This window comes from Vicugna pacos, chromosome 14, assembly GCF_048564905.1.
Source record: "Vicugna pacos chromosome 14, VicPac4, whole genome shotgun sequence".
NCBI classification, from domain to species: domain Eukaryota; kingdom Metazoa; phylum Chordata; class Mammalia; order Artiodactyla; family Camelidae; genus Vicugna; species Vicugna pacos.
Window position 1 is genome coordinate 27,108,660 of NC_133000.1, and position 23,349 is coordinate 27,132,008.

General features: G+C 36.0%; 1 protein-coding gene across 7 annotated transcripts in view; it reads right to left on the bottom strand.

Annotated features, from left to right (window-relative positions):
• DIAPH3 (diaphanous related formin 3) overlaps window positions 1–23,349 on the bottom strand; it is a 473,996-nt gene that overhangs the window by 164,363 nt on the left and 286,284 nt on the right. For all 7 annotated transcript variants that reach the window (XM_072976641.1, XM_072976639.1, XM_072976638.1 and 4 more), the window contains 2 exons: window positions 14,445–14,570; window positions 6,143–6,306 (listed from right to left, as the gene is read on the bottom strand). In XM_072976641.1, coding sequence (XP_072832742.1) covers window positions 6,143–6,306; window positions 14,445–14,570 — 290 coding nt within the window. The remainder of the gene's footprint in view (window positions 1–6,142; window positions 6,307–14,444; window positions 14,571–23,349) is intronic.

Here is a 23,349-nt window from a genome sequence, read left to right on the forward strand (position 1 = left end):
TGGGTTGATATACTTATTATACTGTATTAGTTAATTTAGGTGGTTTCTTTTTCCTCCGTTATCAATTGTTGTTCTCATTACTTTATTAGAATAATCCGGACTTTACCTTTCACTATAGTGATTTCAGTGAATAAACAAAATACTTAAAATGTAAAAGAGAAATACCAATCACTAGTCAGCCAAATGCATTTATTATCCCACTGAGCAATGCACAGTACAAATAAACCTTATCAGTAAAAAGAAAAATTAAGCCAATTAGTCTAGGTGTGTTTTTATTGTGACAAGCCTAAAGAATAAAGATTAGAAGAATGTAACAGAAATAATTTTCAAGGTTGCAAACCTAAACATTCGGCATCAGGACATAATCCAGATGGGTGTACGTGGGAAACAAAGTTTAGGGAGGAACAAACTGGAATTTATGAACTAGAAAATAATAACTGCAAAGTTCAGCACATATATGTAAACCCAGTGTACAAAGAGGAAAAAAAAACCTACAATACAAAAAAACCCAATTCTGCCCCTTTTTGTGTGTGCAAGAGTAACAAATTCCTTTTAAGGCAGGGTTTACTTTTTACTGCCCTCAAAATCCTAACACTAAACTAAAGTGTCCAGATATGGTGGGTTTTCAAACCTCTCAATAAAGAAGGATGTCTAGCAATTCTTCCAGTACTTAAAAATCCCAACAGAAAACGTGCATGTGCTCAGGATAAGAGCTACATGAATAAGAGGAGGGTATAGCTCAGTGGTAGAGTGCATGCTTAGCATGCATGAGGTCCTGGGTTCAATCACATACCTCCATAATAAATAAACAAAAACCTAATTACCTCCCCTCATAAAAAAATTTAAAAAAAATTTTAGAAGAGCTACATAAACCAAAAAGCCTGACCTCTTTAAGTGTAATTCCATCAATTCTATACGTGAATATACAATATTGTAAACTCAAAAGGTCTACATGGTTACGTATGTCTAATTAAAACAGAAAGATGACGTATTTCGAATAAGCAAAATTTGGTAGAAAACTTGTTTTCAAACATGTTACTCATAGGAGAGAAATAACAAAAGCATCCTAAGAGGTGAAAGCATTTGGAAGTATTTCTCTATAATGAGATTAGTTAAGCACAATAAATAAGGTATCACATGAAATTTGCTTAAGGAGTTAAGACTGCTCTTGCAAGCTGTGCTAATAATTTTGGTTAAAGAAATAAAATAGCAAAAGGTCTTCCAATGATAAAAAAATGAAGTGTCACCCAGACAAAACATGAGAGTGCTGGAGAAGAAACCATGTAATTTGGGCCTATGTGAGTACAAGCAGTTTGAGCCAGACTCTAATACAAATGTGACTGGAAGTGGGACCAGGACATACATACGCTTCAAAGCCACAATGAACAATGAGAGATGCAAAAATTAGATGTAAACTCAAGGAACAAACATGAGCTTGCTACAGCTGTTGGATATGATATAGGGGGACAAAGGGTCCTTGCAAGATGCAACAAAAATTCCTTAATGCACTCACTTCATCCTGGAGAAGCATGATATCTCTATTAATCACAGGTACATTGGTAATGGCATAAAATAATGAGTCGAAAACCAGTCTGGTTACTCGGTCATTTCCAAAAGGTGCCCACCAGGAGACAGCCTCCCTGGGCCGGGGTACCTGCCAGGGATGCGTGATGCAAGTGGAAAACAATGATTATTGTCATACGACACTACACGCCTGAAGGCATGAACTTCATTTGGTGAAGTCTGATGCCTGGTGGGCCACCAATTTACTCAGCCTATAGTGTGAGGTCAAACATTTCCACCTAGTACCTCCAACTTGAGATTTATGCTTCACATGAGCCCTGCAAGAAATAAAAATCTATTACAGAGAGATGCTGACTCCCTACCCTTTACCTTAACCATCACCGCAGCAACAAGGCCTGATATGAAAAGGCCTCTAATGTTAAAAAACAATATTTTATGCTTCAAAATAGAACCAGAACTGCAAACATTCCTTTATCTTAAGCCCATCAATATAAATAAAAAGTTATTCTATCAAGGAGTGAGGAAATAAAGTATCCTGTGTGCTGGTTCCCTTCAGTAAGTTATCGGTAAACACCCTTAAAAACAACATTTTGACTTTTCTTACAAACTCTCTGAGCAGCGATGTACTTGGGAATGTTAAAAAAATAAAGTGTCGGCTTTGGGGTCAGGCGGGGTTTCACTTAATCCTGCCTATACTGAGCAGAGGCACGGAGTTTCTTTCTCTGCCTTGCAGTTTCCTCCAGGTAACATTCTGTACCTCACAAAGATGTTGTGAAGACAAAGGGAGATAACATAAGTATAGCACCAAGCACAGGGTCTTAGCAACTCCATCAGTGGCAGATGTGATTTGGTTTTGTCCTGCCGAAGATGGTGATTTAAAAGAGCTGAAAAAAAAATTACAACGTAAACTTACTCCCTATCTCTTGGAAGTTGATCAATCATTCTAAACAGAAATCAGTCCCAATGAGCATACTACCTACAGTAGACTGTGAGAACGACTATGGAAAGAACCACAAATTAATTCCCAGTGGAGAACCCTCAGTTAGCAAAGAGGTGAGTTAAACTGCTGTCACAATGAACAGCTGTTCCTCAGAGGAAGCTACAAGATCGTGAAACCTCTCTCCCTCGGTCTACATGGCTTGAGGCAGCAGACTGGAACAGATGTTCCCTCGTGAGCTATGGTAAAAAGGCTCTCAGAGAACAAAAAGAAAAAAAAAATGCTGAACAGCTATATCTATACAAATTAGTTGGGAGATCCCAGTAACAGGGGTGAGACTCCCTGGGTTAGCATCTCTGCTCAGTCACTTATTAGCTGTGTAATGACATGCAAGTCACAGTCTAAGCCTCAGTCTCCGCATCTGTAAAATGGGAATAATTGCAGTACCCATATCACATCTGTTTGTTGTTGTAAGGATTAAGTGAATGAAAAGAGCACCTGGCCCTTGGTTGACAGTCTATGCATTAGCTCTAAGAGAATGTCAGTCACTGTAGATGGACACATCTGTCACGAGATGAAGCGAAGTCTGAGCAGAGATCAGAGGGGTGAGCAGGATGATTTTAGCTGGGCAAAATATGGAAGGAGTGCTCCAGGCATGGGGAACAGCAAGCAGAGAGGACTGAACTTGAGAGAAAACATTCCATGGAAGGCTGCCATAGTGGAGGGCAGGTGTACAATGAGGACAGTGTTCCAACTCCCTATATGAAATACAAAACGGACCTATACTTTATGGTAAAATGGGCTGCTCACTCATGACTATGGGTCATGAACGCCAGTAGATGAAGCAACAATGTAAACATGTTAACCTATCAAAAATATTTAATAATGTAAACATAATTTAACAGTAATTTCTTAATGAGAAAATATGTATTTTTGCCTGTTGTATTAATGTGGCTTTCCAGAACAGACCTTCGATACATTAAAGGTCCACATCTATTCCTAACAATTTCATACTAGCTCACTGAAATTTATGTAGTTTCTAAGGTTGAATAGTATGGAATTAAATAGCATCCTAAGAGATCAGAAGACATTGACAAAAGACACTTGTCGGTAATTTCTGTCAGTCTTTTTAAAGATACAGCATCTAAAATTCAAGCCGTATAACCATATTTGCCAGAAAGAAAGGAAGAAAAATTTGTGTTGAGAAACTGCACTTCCATTACAGTCTTTTTATCTAAAGAAAACTTCCTTTCCAAATTATTTAAAGTGTTCTGTATATTTACCTCTAAAAATTTTAATTTAGTACAATGTGTATCTGAGTGTGTTTAAGTATGTGTGTGTGTGTGTATGTGATAGCAGCTACTTGTAGGACCCATGTGAACTCTGAAATAGACAAAGTATAGCTGTCACTCTGTTACACTCCATTTTGAACCTTTCCGCATTCAAACACTTTCTCTCACTGCCCACCATTTAGGAACAGAAACGCCACGTTACGTACAGAACTCCCACCAGATCTCAGGAAGATTAGGAATTAAATCCGGATTCAAATCCCAATTCAATCACTTACAAACAAAGAGACCTTGGTCTCTTTCTTCATCTGTCACAGAGGCATAGTAACAGCAAAAAGGGAGGTCTACATTCATGAAGAAAATCTACAAAAGACTGTAGAAAATCTACAAAAAGATACAGACTTATTATGAAGATTGGATTATTATGAGATAATACACATAAGGCATTTGGAAAAATGTCTGGCTCATAGAAAATACTCAATATCTGATGGTTATTATTATTTTATATATGCATTTCAAAATTTCATGCATAATTCTGTCATGGGTCCCGAAGACCACTCTCAGGTTTGATAATTTGTTGGAAGGCTTCACAGAACTCAGAAAAGTTGTCATACTCACTGTTACAGTTTATTACAGTGAAAGGATACAGATTAGAATCACAGTTGTGTTCTCCCAGTGGAGTTTCATTATTCCAGCCACAATGTGTGACAACACATAAGATGTACTGCCAACCAGGAAGGTCACCTAAGCCTTGGTGTCCAGAGTCTTATTGAGGAGGTCAGTCATGTAGGCATGAATGCAGACCTCCTATCCCTTAGCTACTCAGTCTCCAGTACCTCACAGAGGACAAACCAACCCAGTGTGACCCAGAGCCCCAGGAAACAAAAATAGGTGTTCACCATGAATCACACTTCTCACACAAACTAGCCAGGCCCAAGGCCTCAGGTATACAAAGACAGCCTTACCAGGCAGGATTTGCCAAGGACTTAAGGGTCATCTCCCCAGGGCCAGTCAAAGGCCAGTACGTTCTTTCAAATGCACAGGGTTTGACTACCTCAAGCTCACTGAGTTAAGCTTTCACTGCGTAATAATTTATTAAGCAACTACCATGTGCCAGGAGCTATGATAAATACTTAATATACATTATCTCATTTAATATTTAAATACTTTTATGATAAAGGAATTAACATCTCCTTTTTCAAATATGGAAACTGAAACTCAGGAAGGCTCAAGAGTGTTCAAATCATGTAACTAGTGTGGAATCCAAACTTAGCTCTCTCAAACTGCAAAGCTGTGGCTACTTCCACTAAGCCATGCTGCCTCGTAAAATATTAGAAAAACTAAAATAGTGTATTACACAATATATCACACATAAAGGCACATGATATATATATTTAATTATCAAATTTATTTCCAGTAGTGATAAAATAATGTAAAAAAACACTTTGAATTTGTGGAGGAAACAAACTAGAGCTGTGAGCAAATGTGTACTTATTATAGAATAGTTTTCCTTTAAAATAGTGAGTTTTTAATGAAAAGGCTATCTGATCACAACCAAGTGACTATAACCAAGTTCAATAAATTCAGCAATAAAGTTTTCCTGAAATGAAAAAGAACCAGCTCCTCAAATTCAACCTTCTTTTTCTTTGCACCTCAAAACTTTTTAATCCCCACAAACATCTGCTGAAATACAAAAATGACTTAGCCATCTATTAAGAATAACATAATCTTTTTTTGTAGAAATGTATCACCAGCTTCCCCAGGGAGGCAACAATGCTTTCTCACTTTAATACATATGGGGTTTTTCTTCTCCCATCTAATCAGCTAATACTTTTCAAAAGATCTTTTTAATGCCTAAATGAAAGGATTCTACATCAGAGACCTCACCTCCCTATTAAAGTATCTAAAGGAAACCCTACGAATGTAAAACTCATTCAAAGGCAAATCACAGGTAGCACATTGTACAATGCATTAAGAAAAGAAAAGGGAAAAAAAGCTTCACAAGAGCTGCACAGAATTTGGTAAAATTATACCACAAAAATATAAATTGATTTTAAGTATGAAGAAACAAATTCATAGCCAAAAACTTATTACAAAAGTGCTTTGTAATCAGCCAGGAGGGGAGTCTTTATGAAAAACTTCAAAATTTGTCACTTTTTCAATCAAAATTTCTGATTACAGCTTAATTTTGGGAAGGCCAAAAAGAGAACAAAACACACATTTTTCAATAGATTTAAAAATCTGAAATTCTGAAAGCTAACTTTCAACATTAGAGAAGTAGGTTTTACTACAGACATCAGGAATGGGATGGATAATGAAGTAAGAGTAACAGTAGATTAAGTAGTGTAGACATAAATACTTTCTAAAAAACAGATGAAAAATTTTAACATACCATGAATATAGTTCGGAAGTTACTCAAGTCACTCAAAAAGTCTTCCACTGACACCTTCCTCACGTCAATGGCAAAGTACCCCATTATGCTCTGGTATAACTTCTCCATGTTTTCATGTAATTTTGAAAGTTTCTCATGCTGTTCTTTTGCGCTGATAACAAAGCTGTATATTATAGTTAAGGTATTCTGAAATTTACGAAGTGATGTTTTAGGGGAAAAGAAACCCTGTGAGTCCCATGTTTTAATTTAATTGTTAGCCGCTAATACAAACCTCCAAAATGCCAAAATTAGCTCTAACAGTTAACCATTCTTACAATTCGATCTACACTGTACAGTGATAAAATCTTAAGTGTAATTCCTGATTAACACTGGCAAAATGACCGGAAAAGTTAAATATTTATATATTTAAGATTTCTCTTTTACAATTGAGTTCAGGGGAATTTTTCTTCCAATTTGCCTATCTTATTCACATAATGCAATACGATTTAACGTTATAGCTCAGTAGTTCCAATAAATGTTGAAATCAGTAACACAGGCATTAAGCATAGCAGTCAAAGCAATCTGTGGTCAGTTTCTAGTTCCTGCACTTGGTAGTACTGTGCTGGTAAACAAATGCCATCATCTCTCTGTGCCACAATTTCCTCACCTGTAAAATGGTAATAATAATGATGATGATGATAATAATAATAATGGTATCACCTATCTCGTAGGGCTGTTGTGAGGACTGACGAATTAACACATGTAAAGTTCTTAGAAAAATGAATGGCATTTAGTAGCACATTTAAATACTTGGTCTTATATTGCCCACTTACTCTTAAGCTTTATTTAAGTTTCTAAAAGCAATAAATTTTTTAACAGTTACATTAAAAACTTATATTATGTGGGTAAATCTACCTTTTAACTTCTCCTTTGGAAAATTGGTATATAATTTCTTCTATGTATCACGTGATTCAAAACTATGATTACATACACAGAGAAATAATATTCTCTCACTTATTTATGACAATTAATTCAGAGTACACGGAGATTGAGAAGACTTTCTGCAAATGCGGTGGTGACATTAGAACACATTTTCTAAACACACCATGGAATTTCCTTTGTGGTAAAATCCCCAAACCACATTCTGAATAGATGACTCTCTGTTAGAGCATCAGTCATAATTATCTTCGGCTTTAAATAGAGACATTCAAAGAAATGAACACACAGAATTAAACTCCCTGAAGTCACCTTATTGTCTCTAACACAAAAGGATAAAGAGACATTAACACATTTCTTTAAGTCAATCACAAAACAGTAACTAGACTCAGACCAAGAGAAAGAAGTTAAAAATGGAATGTTTATATCTAAAAATAAAATTTTTCCATAATTTCAAACAGATATGGTTCCTCTGGTCAGAGTAATCCCCAGTGGAGGATGAAATAAGGAAACTGATCCAGGCCCTGTTTTGAGAAAAAGAAGGAAAGATTAAGACAGAGGTAGCACTGCTGCCAGACAGGTGGTGATCCAGGGGCAGAAGAGTTTTAACAACTGGAACCCAACCTCCCCACAAGGAAACAAGGCATCCCAGTCAGTCTCAACTCCCCTGTACTCATGTCTACAGTCAGTCCACAGACTAGCTATTGCCCTTCGATGCATGGTTTTGTTTCGTTTTTCATACGATGCTCTGCTTAGTTAAATATATAGTATTTCAAACCTTCAATGAAAAAAATATGAAAATGAATATATGTATGTATATGTAGGACTGGGACATTGTGCTGTACACCAGAAACTGACACATCGTAATGACTGTATTTCAGAAGAAAGAATAGACTAGCATATAAGGAGTCTGGATTTTAATGCAAGAGCTGATTTGTTTTTTAATGGGCTTAGAAAATCTACCGATCTTTCTTCTGCTAGTTTATAGTCATCTGAATAGCAAAATGCCTCCTTATACTTCCTAAGAATCTAGATCATAAGAGTACCAGTGGTTGACGCATTTATATGTTGGAACATTTGTGTGTGTGTGTGTGGTAACATTTTTTAATCTTTGGATGAACAAAAGATTTTGTAACATTAGTCAAATCACAAAATCACAAGAAATTATAACAATATGTGTGACAGGTTTCTACAAACTTTGTCTTGTGAGACATCCGTATTTGTGAAATGCTGTAGGTGAAGTGAATTTATGTAAATAAAAATCACATTTGAAATGCATTCAGAAACTATCACTAAGTGGAACATATGGTGATTCATTTGTTATGTGCAATAAGCATCTTTCATTTACCTAGCAAGTTCAGAATCAACCTTGGTTTACCTATCCAATCTATAAACTCTCACCTAAAATTTATGTTCCAGATAGAGACTATATCTACACGGATTATTTATATATCTTAAATCTTATCTAAGAGAGAAATCATTTTCTGCCTTTGCTTGTCCAAACCTATCATGCAAAGCTTGGTTCAAGTCATCCTCCTTTCACGAAGCTGCCTTCTCTAATCTCTACAACTCTGAGTGATCATTTGTTGTCCTGAACACACAGCATCTGTATTTCATTGTACTCTCTAATGAAGCTGTTTGTTTTCCCTCCTAGTCCAATCCCCTAGTAGTGCTTTGCTCTTGCCACATTTTGGAGGGTGGTCACCTCTGATTGTCAGCCCCTTCTCTAAATGCTGAGTTCCACCTTCTTAGCTGTATTAAGTCTAATTACCTGCAACTACATTGGTGCCAATTACTCATTTCACCCTAGCGTCATCATTCCTAAACTTTGGTGGGAAGGGTGACAGGCTTCCTCAAAAGTCTGATGTACCTCAAGGAACTTCTATGCATACAATTGCATATATATGCATTCACACACACATACACACACACACACACACACACACACACACGTTTTGGATGTAATGTTAGCAGCTAACAGAGCCCCCTAAATTAGAGTAGCTATCCTGGACAATACGTTACACTACTTGGGCAGGTTTTACTAATTGTGTGGCTCTATAGCTATTCCTTTTTTGCTCCATCACTGCTCATAAGGCCTTGAGTTTTAATAATAGGCACTCCACAAATACTAGTAATTTTATTCTAATACCTGGGAAGATGCCCATTCACAGTAATAGGTTTGGTAAATAGGTTAAAATAAAGCTGTATTATTCAATGCCACTTTTAAGAATGTCAGGTAAGAATCAAAAGTTAATGAAGTAGTGGGCAGGGTATAGCTCAGTGGTAGAGTGCATGCTTAGCGTGCAGGAGGTCCTGGGTTCAATCCCTAGTACCTCCATTTAACAAAGTAATAATAATTAAAATAAATAAACCTAATTATCTCTCCAAAAATTAATTTAAAAAAATTTTTAAAGTTAATGAAAATCAGAAATCATATTATGCCTAGATAGACTTAATAAAAACAGTACAATCCTATTAAAAGGTGTGATGGTAAAGAAGTCCAAGAGCTAAAACCATGGAAATCACATGTTCTAACAGCTAGAGAGCTTTATAAATTGATTTTCTTATCATTGTTATCTATAAAACAACTTGCTTCCAAAGGAAATAAGTGGAGCTTCGAATAACTGGAATTATCCACAAAAATGGTAAAATTGTGATTGAACAGAAAAAATTTTGGAAGTAACCAAATAAATTCTCAGAAGTGTAAAATGATTGTCTGATGGAATGGAATAAATGGTTACATCACACTCTCCACCATTAGTAATCGGTTATCTCTCATTAAGGGATGGGGAAACATTCAGATAAAAAAAAATCATCTGCATTCAAAAGAAAAAACAAACACCAAGTGTTTTTGTGACAATTGTTAAACTCTGGTTAGAAGGAAATGCCATGTCAGAAGTAGTAATAAGGCTTTATTATCTTTTCCCCAGCATCAAGTCCTATATTGGTAAAGAGTTTTAGAAATAGGTGAGCTACTCAACGAAATAAAGATTTGATAAAATTCACTATAGAAATATTGATATATATTCAACTACTTGATATTTCTGTGAAATCTATTTTCTTTTCCTCTTCCAGGACTAAGGCCAAATTCTGATGAGTTTCTGCTTGAATCTCTGTAATTTTCCCATTTGAAAGGTACATGACAGCCAGATCTGCGTTCACGCATGGCGAACCACAAATATCTGGTGCTGGCCAATTAAGTAGCCAGACTGAGATTTGGGATTTAACTCCTGGTCAGCAAGAACTGCTCATTCTCAAACCACCCGGCACAAATACATTCTACATTTATTCTCATGTTTTGCCCTCATTATTGCACTTCCCCACCCAGGATGTCTATTACTTCCATTAATCATCTTACAGAACCAGCTTCAATCAGTTCACAATGTCTAAAACCTTTTATAGATCATCTTAAGCAACCAGGATCCAGCCAGCCAAGCAGGCAGGCATTCAGGCAGCCAGTCCCTAAACAGTCATTGGACTCCACTGAGTTCCCCTCTGCTAGGCATGAGGGAAAACAGTAGTTGACAAGGTAAGCAAAGTCCCTGCTTTCATGTAAGATGCTTTCTAGAGTGGCGACAGATAATAAAGAGGTAAATGAATTAGCTATTCAGGCAGTAGTAAGTATGATGAAGAAATCAAAAGTTTGGGATGTTACATAGAATAACAGAGACTAGGATGGGCACTCAGGGAAGTCCTGGCTAAGAAAGGTGACAGTGACTGAGGCATGACTGTAAGACAGCAGTAGCACGATGTCGTAGAGCACCTGCTGTCGTAGGGCACAGCAAGACTGCAGAGAAGAAAAAGACGAGTACAAGTTTGCTGATTCATAGAGGACGATGAACAGGATATTATAACCTGAGTTTTAAGTTTGTTAAGAATGGGTTAAATGGAACACAGGTGAGAGAAAAAGCAGAAAAAAGGAGGGAGAGAAGACTAATTCAAAAAAAAAAAAATCTGCTCTTACAAATCAGCCGACTACCCAACTTCCTATTCTTGCAAATGGACCAGGTATCATATAAGTTTACATTTCACCCATTCCACTCTTCTATACTTCCTAACCACAGTTCAATTAAATAAAAATGTACTGAATTCCCTTATGTGAAAAATGCTGTGCTTTATGCAGGGTGGAATATAGATATAAGTGAGATGGAAGTCTTCCTCTCAAGGAATTTATTGGGATAATTACAGCATCTATGTAGTGACTTCAGAAATGCCTAAAATATTGTTATGCAGGGGAACAACAAAAAAGAAAGTGTGAAAATAAAGTGGGATTGCAATGATGAAATTTAAAGATAACATGGGAAAGTCAAATAATTTGTCACAGCAGTTGTGTGACAAATACAAAAACATAAAAAGGTCTAGCATAATGATTTTTTCTAAAAGACAAGGGAAAAGTGGTAGGACAAGAAGGAAAGTGAAAGGTAGAGGCTTGTGCAAGGAGAATTTCAAGGGTGATGCTCTAGGATCTATTTGTTATTTTCCTTAAAATAAGAAATACTCCAGAATTTAAAGATCAAAAGAAAGGAACAGGCACTCATGACACAAATCCTAGGATTTTCTCACTGATGAGAATTTAATAGGTATATACACCTCACATATAATACTTTATATATAACAACAAATATTGATGACCCCACCTCGAATCATGTTACACATTTTTCAAGCTATTTACAGTGAAACTACTCAATTCTAATTATATTTCTGACCAGGCTTAGCAATCAAAAAGTAACATAATTATTACTAAAAAGTCAATGTGATATATATGAAATAACTGTGCGTGCCTTTTAAAGAATGTACTAAATTTGCATTTTTTAATATTAAGATGTGAACAGAAAGAAAGGAACTACCGAGAGGATAAAAATACAATCAACATACTATAACTGAATGCTATTTGTGAAATTTCATTCCATGAAATTATAACAAAATTATATCATTATAATTTAAAACAATTCAATTAACAGATTATTTAATAGTTCACTAAATCATGATTGTTTATACTGAGTATCTGTATCTACTTGTAAAAATGCATCCTTAGCAACTCAGATAACACACATAGTCTTTCAGAATTGGTTGATACACACAAACATTTTTATATTGAAGTACAGACTAACATTTGATATGTGCTGCAATTAATAGGCACTGATACTTAAAACATAAACAAAGCTTTCTTGATAATAACCTAAACTTTGTTAAACACATTTTTATTCATCGTGCACTTAGCATCCAAATTCTTCCACTGTCTAAGATCTAAGAAGCTCACACTTTGCTATTTTAATAAGATCTGTATAAATGCATTTAATATTCAAAATCTGACTTGTTGTCAGTCCTAATTAAAGTAAACAAAGCTTTGCAATGAATGAATTTAATTACTTCGAAACTAGTATGTCTAACTAAGATGAAAAGCAAACGAGTGCAATCTAATCTCAGCAAAGAATATTTATGATTATAAGCTTTGTCAATAGCAAAGTGCACCAACTGTTCATATATCTGACTTCCAAGAGATACATGAATGCTAATCAGTTCATTAGAGGCTTCTAGGTTGTGATATTTAGCGACAGGATGTAGTAGCTTTCCTGTCCATGGAGTATAATTGTACTCAGAATGAAAAATTGTTTCCAACAAAGCCTCATCCTTCCTGTTTCTGATTTCCTGCTGGTTGCTTTTTATGAGCTGCATACCTTTCAAGAAGCCGACATCATTCAGCCTCTGTGTCATGTGAACACAAGTATGGATAGGTCCTGAGACTTTCTGCTGAGCAGGATTCTACTCACTCTAAGCTCAGGAATTTATCTCAGGTTTTATGTCCCAGACACCTGAGCTTCATAATTAGTACACTCACAGTGTATTATCAGAAACTGTATGCAAGCAAAGCCTTTTCTACAGTACTTTCTATCTATAGGGAACAATAATGAGTACCTCGATGAACAGTTCTTAATGATTACAATAAACTGTCACATATGAATATTTTAACACGATAAAATGGGGCAGGGGAGCTAAGAATGATGGCACTGATATAACTCTGCAAAAACAAATTTGGTCTTAAAAAAGCATACTTTGCCAAATGAGAAGGTGCTGCAAATGTATTATTTGATGGATAACCAAGATTTTAGTTTTAAAAAACCAACCTTTTCAAACGTAGTGATAAAGGCATTCTGCTTAATAAAAGAAGAAAATGGGTAGGTAGGAAAGATATGGAAGGAAATAAACATATTAGCCTGAATTGATTGCTGCTGGAGTGCATTTTTATGCTATTTCCCAAAAGAGACAGTGAAGAAAGCTAAAATTGAACTAATTCACAATTAAACTGAAAGCATACAGTACAATAAAACCTATGACAAGACAAATAATAATTTTGTGATTTCCCAAATAATAATTTTGTGATTTGCTGAATCTCGGGGGAGAAGAGATAGAAAGAGGAAAAGTAGTTATTTTATTTCCGGTATCTCTGTTTTAAAATAAAATACTAGGATTGTTTATTTATAAGAGCTTGTTTAGAAGTGGGTTATCCTTTCATATAGAATTCTGAAGTCCATGTGGGTTTTTAATAATGCATAGTAGTAATATTTAATTATAACGCAAATGATACCAGTCTCTAATTTCACAGAATGGTTTGGAAAGCAACTCAACATTAGTTTCTGGAAATTAAAAAAAGTTTATTACTTCAATTACTCATTAGAGATTAAGCGACAAAATTAGTGAAACCAAAGATAATTGAATTCAAAGGAACCTTAAACTAAGCAGCACCAATCTTGATGCTATTAGTTTTTATGTATATATGTATATGTACACACACATACACACACACACACACACACACACTCTCTTGTCATTTTTACTTTGGGTCTGGAAAATACTTACCCAAGTAGTGATTGTGAAAAATTCAGTTTTGATTTTGAAACCCTGTAGTATTTCTAAAGGAAATTTTAGTTTCTCAAGCATGGTTAATTTTTAATATACATCAACTCTTGAAATTAAGGTGACTAGTCACATCAGTTTATAAAGTCTTTATCTGCTACTTAAAATATTTCAAAAATATCTAAATCACAACATGACATTAGATCTAAACTTCCTCAAATTGAGTTTTTTCAGCCTTTCAATTTACCACGAACATCAGAAGGAAACAGGGTATATGGAAGGAAAAAGATGAGAGAACACATTATTCATATTGATAAAAAGGAAAAAAGGATTGAAATCAATAGAATATACTTCTGCATTATTCATGATAAGTAAAACTCTTGATAAATTTCCTTGCAAGAAGGCAAAAGTTAAACTTTCTGTAATTTGGCATTATAGAATGATCTCCAGTTATGCAAGTATACTTAAAACATTAAGTAAATTGTACTCCTAACTGACTAGTGACTTAAAGTTATTTAGATATCAAAGGATATGGACATCTTTGTCACAAACTTATCATGCAAGTCCTCAGGAGGGGGAAAGATCGTCAAATCTCTCTCAAGCTGTTGAAGCTGCCTTCCCATCTGCTTCAAATTCTTTTCCAGCGTTTCTACAGAAACTAAAACAGAGAATATTATATGCCTTTAAAGGGCAAAATTATAATATAAAAAAAGTAAAACCCTCTAGAAACAAAACATTTGTGAAAAACCTTACAATAATAATGAAAATCTACAATAATGAAGACAAGGTAAATTTCATTAAAAATTTAAAAACCTTTCAATTTTTAAATCCGGAAGTGAAGAAAATTTAATAAGAGTCTTTAAGACAAATGAAATTTAGGAGAAGCTCACATAAACAAACCACATTAAAGAAATATATTTTGTTTACAATTAGAGTCCTTGACCTCTACAAACATTACAAAATAATCAGTATATTCAAAACAAAGACGGCAAAGAAACACTATGTTTTTCAAATTAAACCCATTTCAATATAATTTTAGCATTTTTCCAAATCATGATCATTTAAAAGGGAACAATGAACACATGGAAAAGATAGGAAAGAGTGACTACTTGTCCGAACTCTTCCATGACAGGAATGGAAAGGTATCAGAGGCTGTTTGAGTAACACGTGGAACAAATGTCAAACTTTCTTTATTGGTACTTTGAAGACAATCTGTGTTTATTAACTAATAAAGAGTTTCCTTCCTTGACTTAAAGTTGCTGTCACAGTGCACATGAAGGAAAAAATCGTACAGCAGAGCACAAAGGCACCACCAGAATGTCCTGGCCACTGACCAGGACAGACATGAAGAATCACCACTTAAAATCTTTACATAGTCAACTTTAATTTTGTTGTTGTTGTTGTTGGGGTGGGGGAAGGTAATTAGGAATATTTATTTATTTATTTATTTTTTAAGTGGCAGTGCTGGGAGATGAACCCAGGACCTTGTGCATGCTAAGCATGCATTCTACTACTGAGCTACATCCTCCCTCCTAGTCAACTTTAGATGACATCAGGTATAAGAATTAACAATACATAAAGAAGGCACAGTGGCCAAAACCAACTTTTGGATATTTGCTTTAGCTTCAGATGAATTTTAGTCAAAAAAAATTCTTTGGCTTCCTATTAATGTGAATTATACAAAACAACGTTTAAAAATACACATAATAATTCTACATACTCTACCATTTGGGGACTTCAGATTAATCCAGAGAAATGGGTGCAAGCCATTTCTTTCCCCTATAAGGACGAGAGTATCCTTGGAAGTAACCTACATGCCCCAAAAATGGGACCGATTTGAAAAAAAATATGAAACAAAAATTATGGCTACATCCTAGGTTCAGTAGAATGGAATAAAAGGGAGGCATGAAAAATAACTACTCGAACATGGAGTTTCTTCCTTTCTTTTTTAAACTGGTTGTACACAAAATAACATTCACTATTCTAAAATGTTAATACCTGTTAATAAAACCTTAACATATTACATTGTAAATGCAATTAGCAAGCTAATTCTCAGACACAATATTGAACAAGTCCAATGATGGAATTCTTCAGAGAGCCACATGTATTAGTTGTTTGTACATCTTGCAATAACCTTCAATGAAAAAGAATATGAAAATGAATATAAGTATATATGCATGACTGGGACCTTATGCTGCACACCAGAAATTGACACATTGTAACTGACTATACTTCAACAATAACAAAAATGTTGTTTGTCCCCAGAGTGATGATGCTACTTTATCCTTTGGCTCCCACAGTAGTGAAGCCATTCTGAAGTTATATACTGGTGCATATTTTCTCCATAGTTTTTTGCTACTCATGTTTCCCCTTCCTGTGATCCTTAAATTTGAGACAGTAATTCAGATAATGGAGTACATAAATATTTCTATTATGATAGCCTTTAGCGAGTTAATGAATTAAATCTATAACTCCCGTGCCCAGGATCTTGCTGTGCACTGCTCATGGGGGTAACCATGCATACTTCCTACTCTATGCTCTTTCATTTTCTGTCTGTCAGTGATTCACAACCAAGGCATCTATTTAACTAGGCCTCTGGGTTTCATTCACTCTTCTCATTTCCAAATAGTTTTTGCTTCTTTCAGAGTTATCCATCTGCATTACAAAATGAGACTGCTTTTGCTCCCCTGGTCTATCTGACCTCTCTTCTAATGTCTCATTAGCATTTCCTCTGTCTTTTCTCGAGAAATCTTACAGGTAGTTCAATTACTTTTCTACTTCCTTAAACTCTGAAACTTTTCATTAAGTAAAGGCTCAAAAACACATAAAATCATTGTATTACGTAAATATGTGCTTAGAAAAGTTTATAAGCCATACAATCACTTTATAATACATTAAGCTCAAATTAGTAGTATAATATAGGAGTAGTAGTTGTAATGGTACTGGTCATTATAATAATAATAATAGCATTATTTTTACTGAATGTTTATGTATGTCAGGTACTATCTTAAGAGTATTCCATTAATTTTTTTAAATTCTCACAAGAACATAATGAAATAGGTATTGTCATTAACCCTGTTTCACAGATGACAAAACTAGAATTGAGAGGGTGAAGAAAAAGTTTAAACGATCAAAAAGTAGTGAGGTCAGAATTTGAACTTGGGCAGTTTAATTCCAGACTTTATTTTCAACCATTTAGGTATACAGAAATTATTAACTGTGGAAATTATCATTTTGTTTTTACAACCCCTACCTACCTGTCAGTAACAACATTTAAGTACATAATTTTCACACAATGACTGCTTTTTTTGTGTACATTCTTGCCCAGTGCAAATCACAAGTAATCCACATATGGCTAAACCCAGGGAAACATATTTACACATTTTGGATGGGCAGATGGATGGATGGTTGGATGGAAGACAGATATACTATATTTTTAATTAGCATTTAAATATGGTGTGTTAAGGCACAACTGAACAAAATCACATACTCAAATCATTATAATTAAGTCTGCTAATCTAATTTTATTATACACACATATAAAATTTGGGAAATTCCTAGGGAAAAGATAAAAGTTTGAGGAACCCCCACGTAACAAAAAGTACAAGGCAAATAATGGGAAGGAACACAGTTGGAATATTCGTTTTCTTTTTTTTTTCCTGACACCTAATACATCAACTGTAATACCTACCAATTCTCCAGCACCAACTGAATGTTTCCCAATTCACTTCACGTCTGACACCCACTGCTTGGAATTAGCACAGACCCCACAGGTTTAAAGACTTAGTCCCACAAGACTGCCCTCACTTCAGAGGACAGTCACAAGTCCCAGGGATCACCCATACTTCTAACCAACTACAAGTTCAGGTGTTCTTATGCCTTTCCCATCTCCCCATTTAATTTCTGTAATTTGCCAGGATGACTCAGAACTCAGGAAATTACTATACTTGCTATTATAGTTTTTTTATTATAAAGGATATAACTCAGGAACAGCCAAATGGAAGACACGCATAGGACCAGGAATTGGGAGGGGGAGTTAGCACAGAGCTTCCAAGCCCTCTCCAGGGACACCACCCTTCCAGCACATCCATGTGTTCACTACAATAGAAGCTCCCTTAGCCTCGTTGTTTCACTGTTTTGGAGTCTCATCAAAGCTTCACAACACAGGTGTGAATGATTACATTGCTGGCTGCTGGTGACTGAACTGGAGGTCAGAGGGTGGGCTGGAAGTTTTAACCCTCTAATCACAAGGCTGGTACCTCTGTCAACCAGTCGCCCCATCCTGTAGTTCCCCAGGCTGGCTACCCCCTCATCTGGACTGAGTCATCTTATTAGCATACAAAATACACTACTAACATTTAAGAATGATTTTAGGAACCAGGAGAAAGACCAAATACGCATGTTTTACCCTACCACATGGACACAGAAGGCATGTCTGGTCAGAAGGCAGAACCCCAGTACCTGTGAGGAGGTGTAAGAGGAGTACTTTGACTTAGGAGCTGTAATCCTCAGAACTGCCTAACAGCCTGGGCTGCTCTTAGGGGAGGCCAATGCTTGTAATTAATTGAACGGGAGCCATCCCAGGGAGTGAGTGCTTCTTGGCGGGATGAGAGAAGGGCTTCGGGTCGAGATGGAAAGACTTACTAAGTGATCCTTTGAGTCTTTTCCAACTCACTGGTAGCCAATGGGTCAGGGACTACATTCTATCACTGATTTGAAGCAACTTCTCACTGCCTCAATTTCCACATAAGTGAAATAGGAAGACTCTCTCCTCCATTTTGACCTCCCAGATATTTCATAAAAGAACAAATGCTATAATATAGGATGAAGATTTAAAAAATATATATATATTATGAGATCTTATTCTTATTCTTAGAATTCAAAAAAAAATGAAGACCTTAAGACTGAAGTAAGTATTATTAAAATAAAGGAAATGAAAAAAAATCATCACCATCACCATCAGCATGCCAGGAACAGTGTTGTGGAAGTCAGGCTAAAAAGAAAAGGTACAAATTTCAAGAGCAAAGTGTTTGGGATGTTAGGCAGGTCTGGGGCATATTCAAACATTTAAGGCTGACATCTTACAGAATAAGAAGGCTGTCTTAAAAGATGGTTTTGCATTCAACAAGCAGTGTTGAACTATTACAGAAATATGAGTGATCCCTTTCTCCAGATTTTCTGAAGAAAATGCAATGTATAAAATACCAATTTATTTTTTGTAAAAATGGTTCTGTGGGCACTCTACAGATGGAAATCCCAGTAAGCCATTACTTAAGCTTCATCAGCACTATATGATTACATTATTTGTACATTACAGTTAAGAGGATTTAAGTGTAATTGACCAACTTATCACTGCTGGTTTTCAAATAAAGACCAAAGCACTAGAAGAGAGAAAGTGGAAGGGAGAAATGTGTGTGCAAGTTCTAGGCAAATAAAATATAATCCAATGTTTGGGGCAATCTGATGGGTAAAACTGAAGAGCATTTAAGAATTTCCTTGGTGTTTTTCTTTTTCAGCAATTATATTTAAAAAGATAGTACCCTTATACATCTTCAAACATAATTTTAGCCACATTTTTCTCATATGTCAAGTTCTTTGAGGTCAGTGACTGTAATTTTTTTATATTAGAAATCCCAAGTAGAGCAGAGAATTTTCAATTGTACACCCTCAAAAAAGTGTTAATACTGGTATCTCTGTATGTGACCTGTGTATAAATTTTATCTTTCAACTTTGTCACATTTCTTGATCAAGAAATTAATTGTATTTTTAAATTCCTTTTCATTATTTAGAAATAACAAAACACAGCCATCATCAGAGTTGACTAGTTTTTTAAAGGCAATTTCAACTTTTGCATTTTACTCAGTTAATATTCAGTCAGACAGGACACACCTGGGTCACCTCAAATGCTATGTGTCTCTGCCCTCAGTCAACTGTCCACCTGTAATCTCACAGCAGTGGGAAGCAAAACCATAAATCCTGTTTCCCACTCTAGAAACCTGCTAGTCTTGACCCTTCCCGTCCTGAACTCTCAGATCCAAAGGATTGTGACATCCCTCACATTTTACTTGACAAATAGGACCGAAGCCTTGCTAGGCTGAACACTATTCAAGACATCTGGGACACTTACCTCTTCTCTGACCTCTGGTCTCCTACAGTTTCTCTCAGTGCCTTCTCCATACGGTACATGGGGGTTTCCAGAAAAACATTAATTTAAATATGTACCTTCCTTGCTTAAAACCAGACGGTAACCTGAGTTCCACCCTCAACCTGGTGTGGTTCTATTTCATATTCACACTTTACTCCCAAGTCAAAGTCCTGCTTATGGTTTCCTTCCCTCCACCCCTTTCATCGATTCCGTACCTGAATTTGGAAATAACATGACTATTTGCCTTGCCCATTCCACCCAAGTCACTCCTATTCACACTGTACAATTAGAGTCCAAAACTCCAGTCAGGCTCCTGATGAGGTCCCAACCATCTTCCCTGGTAATGACCTCTGTCTTTGCAATTACTACACTCTATTACTTCTATCTTTTTATGTGTCTTCCTCTCCCAATGACTGGGAATTTCAAAGGGAAGACAACCGTATTTTATTCATCTTTTTTCCTTCAGTTAGATAACATAGTGCAGAAACTCAAATGTTTGTTGAAGGAATGGATTTCACATTTAACTTTTACCTCTTGAGATAAAAGCATTAAAAATGAAATGGGAAAAATACAACGGATTAAATATCTAAAACCTTGCAATCCCAGATACAGACTTTTCTCCAGGTGCCTAGTCATTATGATAATTATACACTAGAGGTGCTAGAGAAGCTTTGCACAAAAGTTAAAATCACAACTATAAATATTTAGGTTTACAGAAACCATGAAAATAGGCTTTCTGTAATACAATGGCCTCTATGACTTACCATGGAAAGATTTCAAATGAAAAAGAAGAGATTACATATATTTAAGAAATATTTTCAATTAAATAATAATCATCTATGAATATCTCCTGGAGGTGTTGGTCATTATTTCATAACAAACTTACTAAGAAATGTCACATTCATTCATATGTACCAATGATATATTACAGGGAAATTGATTTCTTTAAAAAACTCTTAAACAACAACTTATTATCAGAAAACAATGTAAACATTCAAGCTAACCTTCCTGCGCTCCTAGACACAATTATTTTGTGAGAAAAACTAGGGACTATAGCATTTCAGGCTCTTGACGTAGTAATTTTTCGTAGATGATTGTAATAATAAAGGTATTTAACAAAACTGTAAGAATATTTCACAACTGAAAGGTAAAAATAATAAACCGGATGGACAAGATGGACAAAAACTTCAGTAGCATTTTGAAGAATCCTTAATGTTAAGTAGACCTAGAACAAAATCTAAGTTCTAGAATATCATTATATAACCCATTATGTTGACGAAAAAGTATAAAACTGAAATAAGATGGTAAAACAGCACAAACTCAAAACAATTTGCAGTTTGGCTCAAAACAAAGGTATAAATTGAAAGAAGGAATGCTTAGTGACTGGCCAGTCAGCCTCAGCTTGCCTTCTTCTGCTCAGCTATTCCTTCTGCCCCTTGTTCTGACTCTTGATGGGACCCCATATAATAATACGTTATAGTTTGCAGTCCCTAACTAATTTACTCTGTTACAGATGATCCCTGACTTATGTTCCACCTAAGGATTTTCCAACTTTACCACGGTGGGGAAAGCTATAGAAATTCAATAGAAACCGGACTTTGGACTTTGAATTTTGATCTTTCCCCGGCCTAGCAGTATGTGGTACACACTCTCTGGTGATGCTGGGCAGGGCAGTGAGCCGCAGCTCCCAGCTAGTCACACGATCACCATGAGGGTGAATAACGGATACACTTAACAACCATTCTGCACCCAAAGAACCATTCTGTATTTCACTTTCAGCGCAGTATTCAATAAGTTACATGAGCTTTTCAACACTTTATTATAAATTAGACTTTGTGTTAGATGATTTAGCCCACCTGGAGGTTAATGTAATGTTCTGAATGTGGGTAAATTAGACCAGGCTAAGCTATGATGTTCAGGAAGTTAGGTATATTCAATGCATTTTCAATATATGGTATTTTCAATTTGCAATGGGTTTATCTGGATGTAACATCAGCGTAAGTGGAGGAAGACCTGTACATGCAATGAGGGTTTTGCTGTTGTTACTATAAAGAGGGCCTTAAAAACATAACAAGCTTTTTAGAAAAGAAAACAGTACCAGTGGGAGAAGCTTATCTAACAGAAAATCATGTTTACCTATAAGAATTTGGAACTTCCTTTCTACAAATAAGATGTTCAAGAACATGGTAAATATTAAACTAAAGAGGCCCATAACAGAGATACTTCTAGCAATATTCAAAATGGTCCCTCAGGATAATGATTTCGTGTGCACGTGTTGGGAGGGAGGTGTCACTGCTTTCAATGCGTCCCACTGTGAATAGTAAGGACAGACTGACTGACTTGCAAATTAGGAGTTTTCATGTGTGGTTATTGGAGACCATGCATCTAGCAAGTCCTGGGCTGCCTATCTCTGAACTTGAAAAATTACAAATTTTTGTCCTGCTTATATCTTTTCCCTGAACTCTAACTGCCTGCTGAATCTTTACTTGACGTTTAATAGGCATCTTAAACTTACATTTTCAAATTGGAACTCATCTCTCTCCTGGAATCTGCTCCGACATCTCAGTACATGATTGGTGGCATGACTATGTTCTTTCTCTTGTATCCCAGACACCTAATCACAGAATAAGTCCTGTTGGTTCTACCTTCAAGCAGACGCATTACCTAAGTCCTTCTCACGTCCCTTGCTACCTCCTCCTGGTCCCAGCCAACATTCTGTCTCTCCCAGATTATTAGCACAGCATCCAAGTGGTTTCACTGCTTCTGCCGTTGGTTCTATGCATTTCCCCCACAACGCAGCAGCCAAAGCAATCTTCTGAAAATGCAAGTCAGATATCACTCTTCTGCTCAAAAGCCTTCCAACAACTTCCCATCTCAGAGCAAAGTCAAAATCCTTACAATAGCCAATAATGTAGAATCTGTTACCTCTCTGACCGCATCTCTACTATGCAGCCCGCTCCACCCCCTGCCACCCAGTCTCATGCCTACATCTAGGGCTTCTGCACCTGCTCTTCGCTCTGCCTGGAAGGCTTCTCTCACGTGTCTCGTCTTGCCTCCTCACACATCGGTCAGGTTTTCACGCAAAGGTCACCTTCTCTTCTCTATGGAGCCTTCCCTGACCTCTTAACCTAACATTCCAAAAAAACAAACAAACAAAAAATTCAGACAAAACACCCTGGCTTAGAATCCCAGAGCTAACCACCTGACATGATCTACATTGACTTCTTTCTTTGGTTTATCTTCTGTATCCGCCACCCAAAATGTAAACTTCAAGAGAGCAGAAACTTCTTCT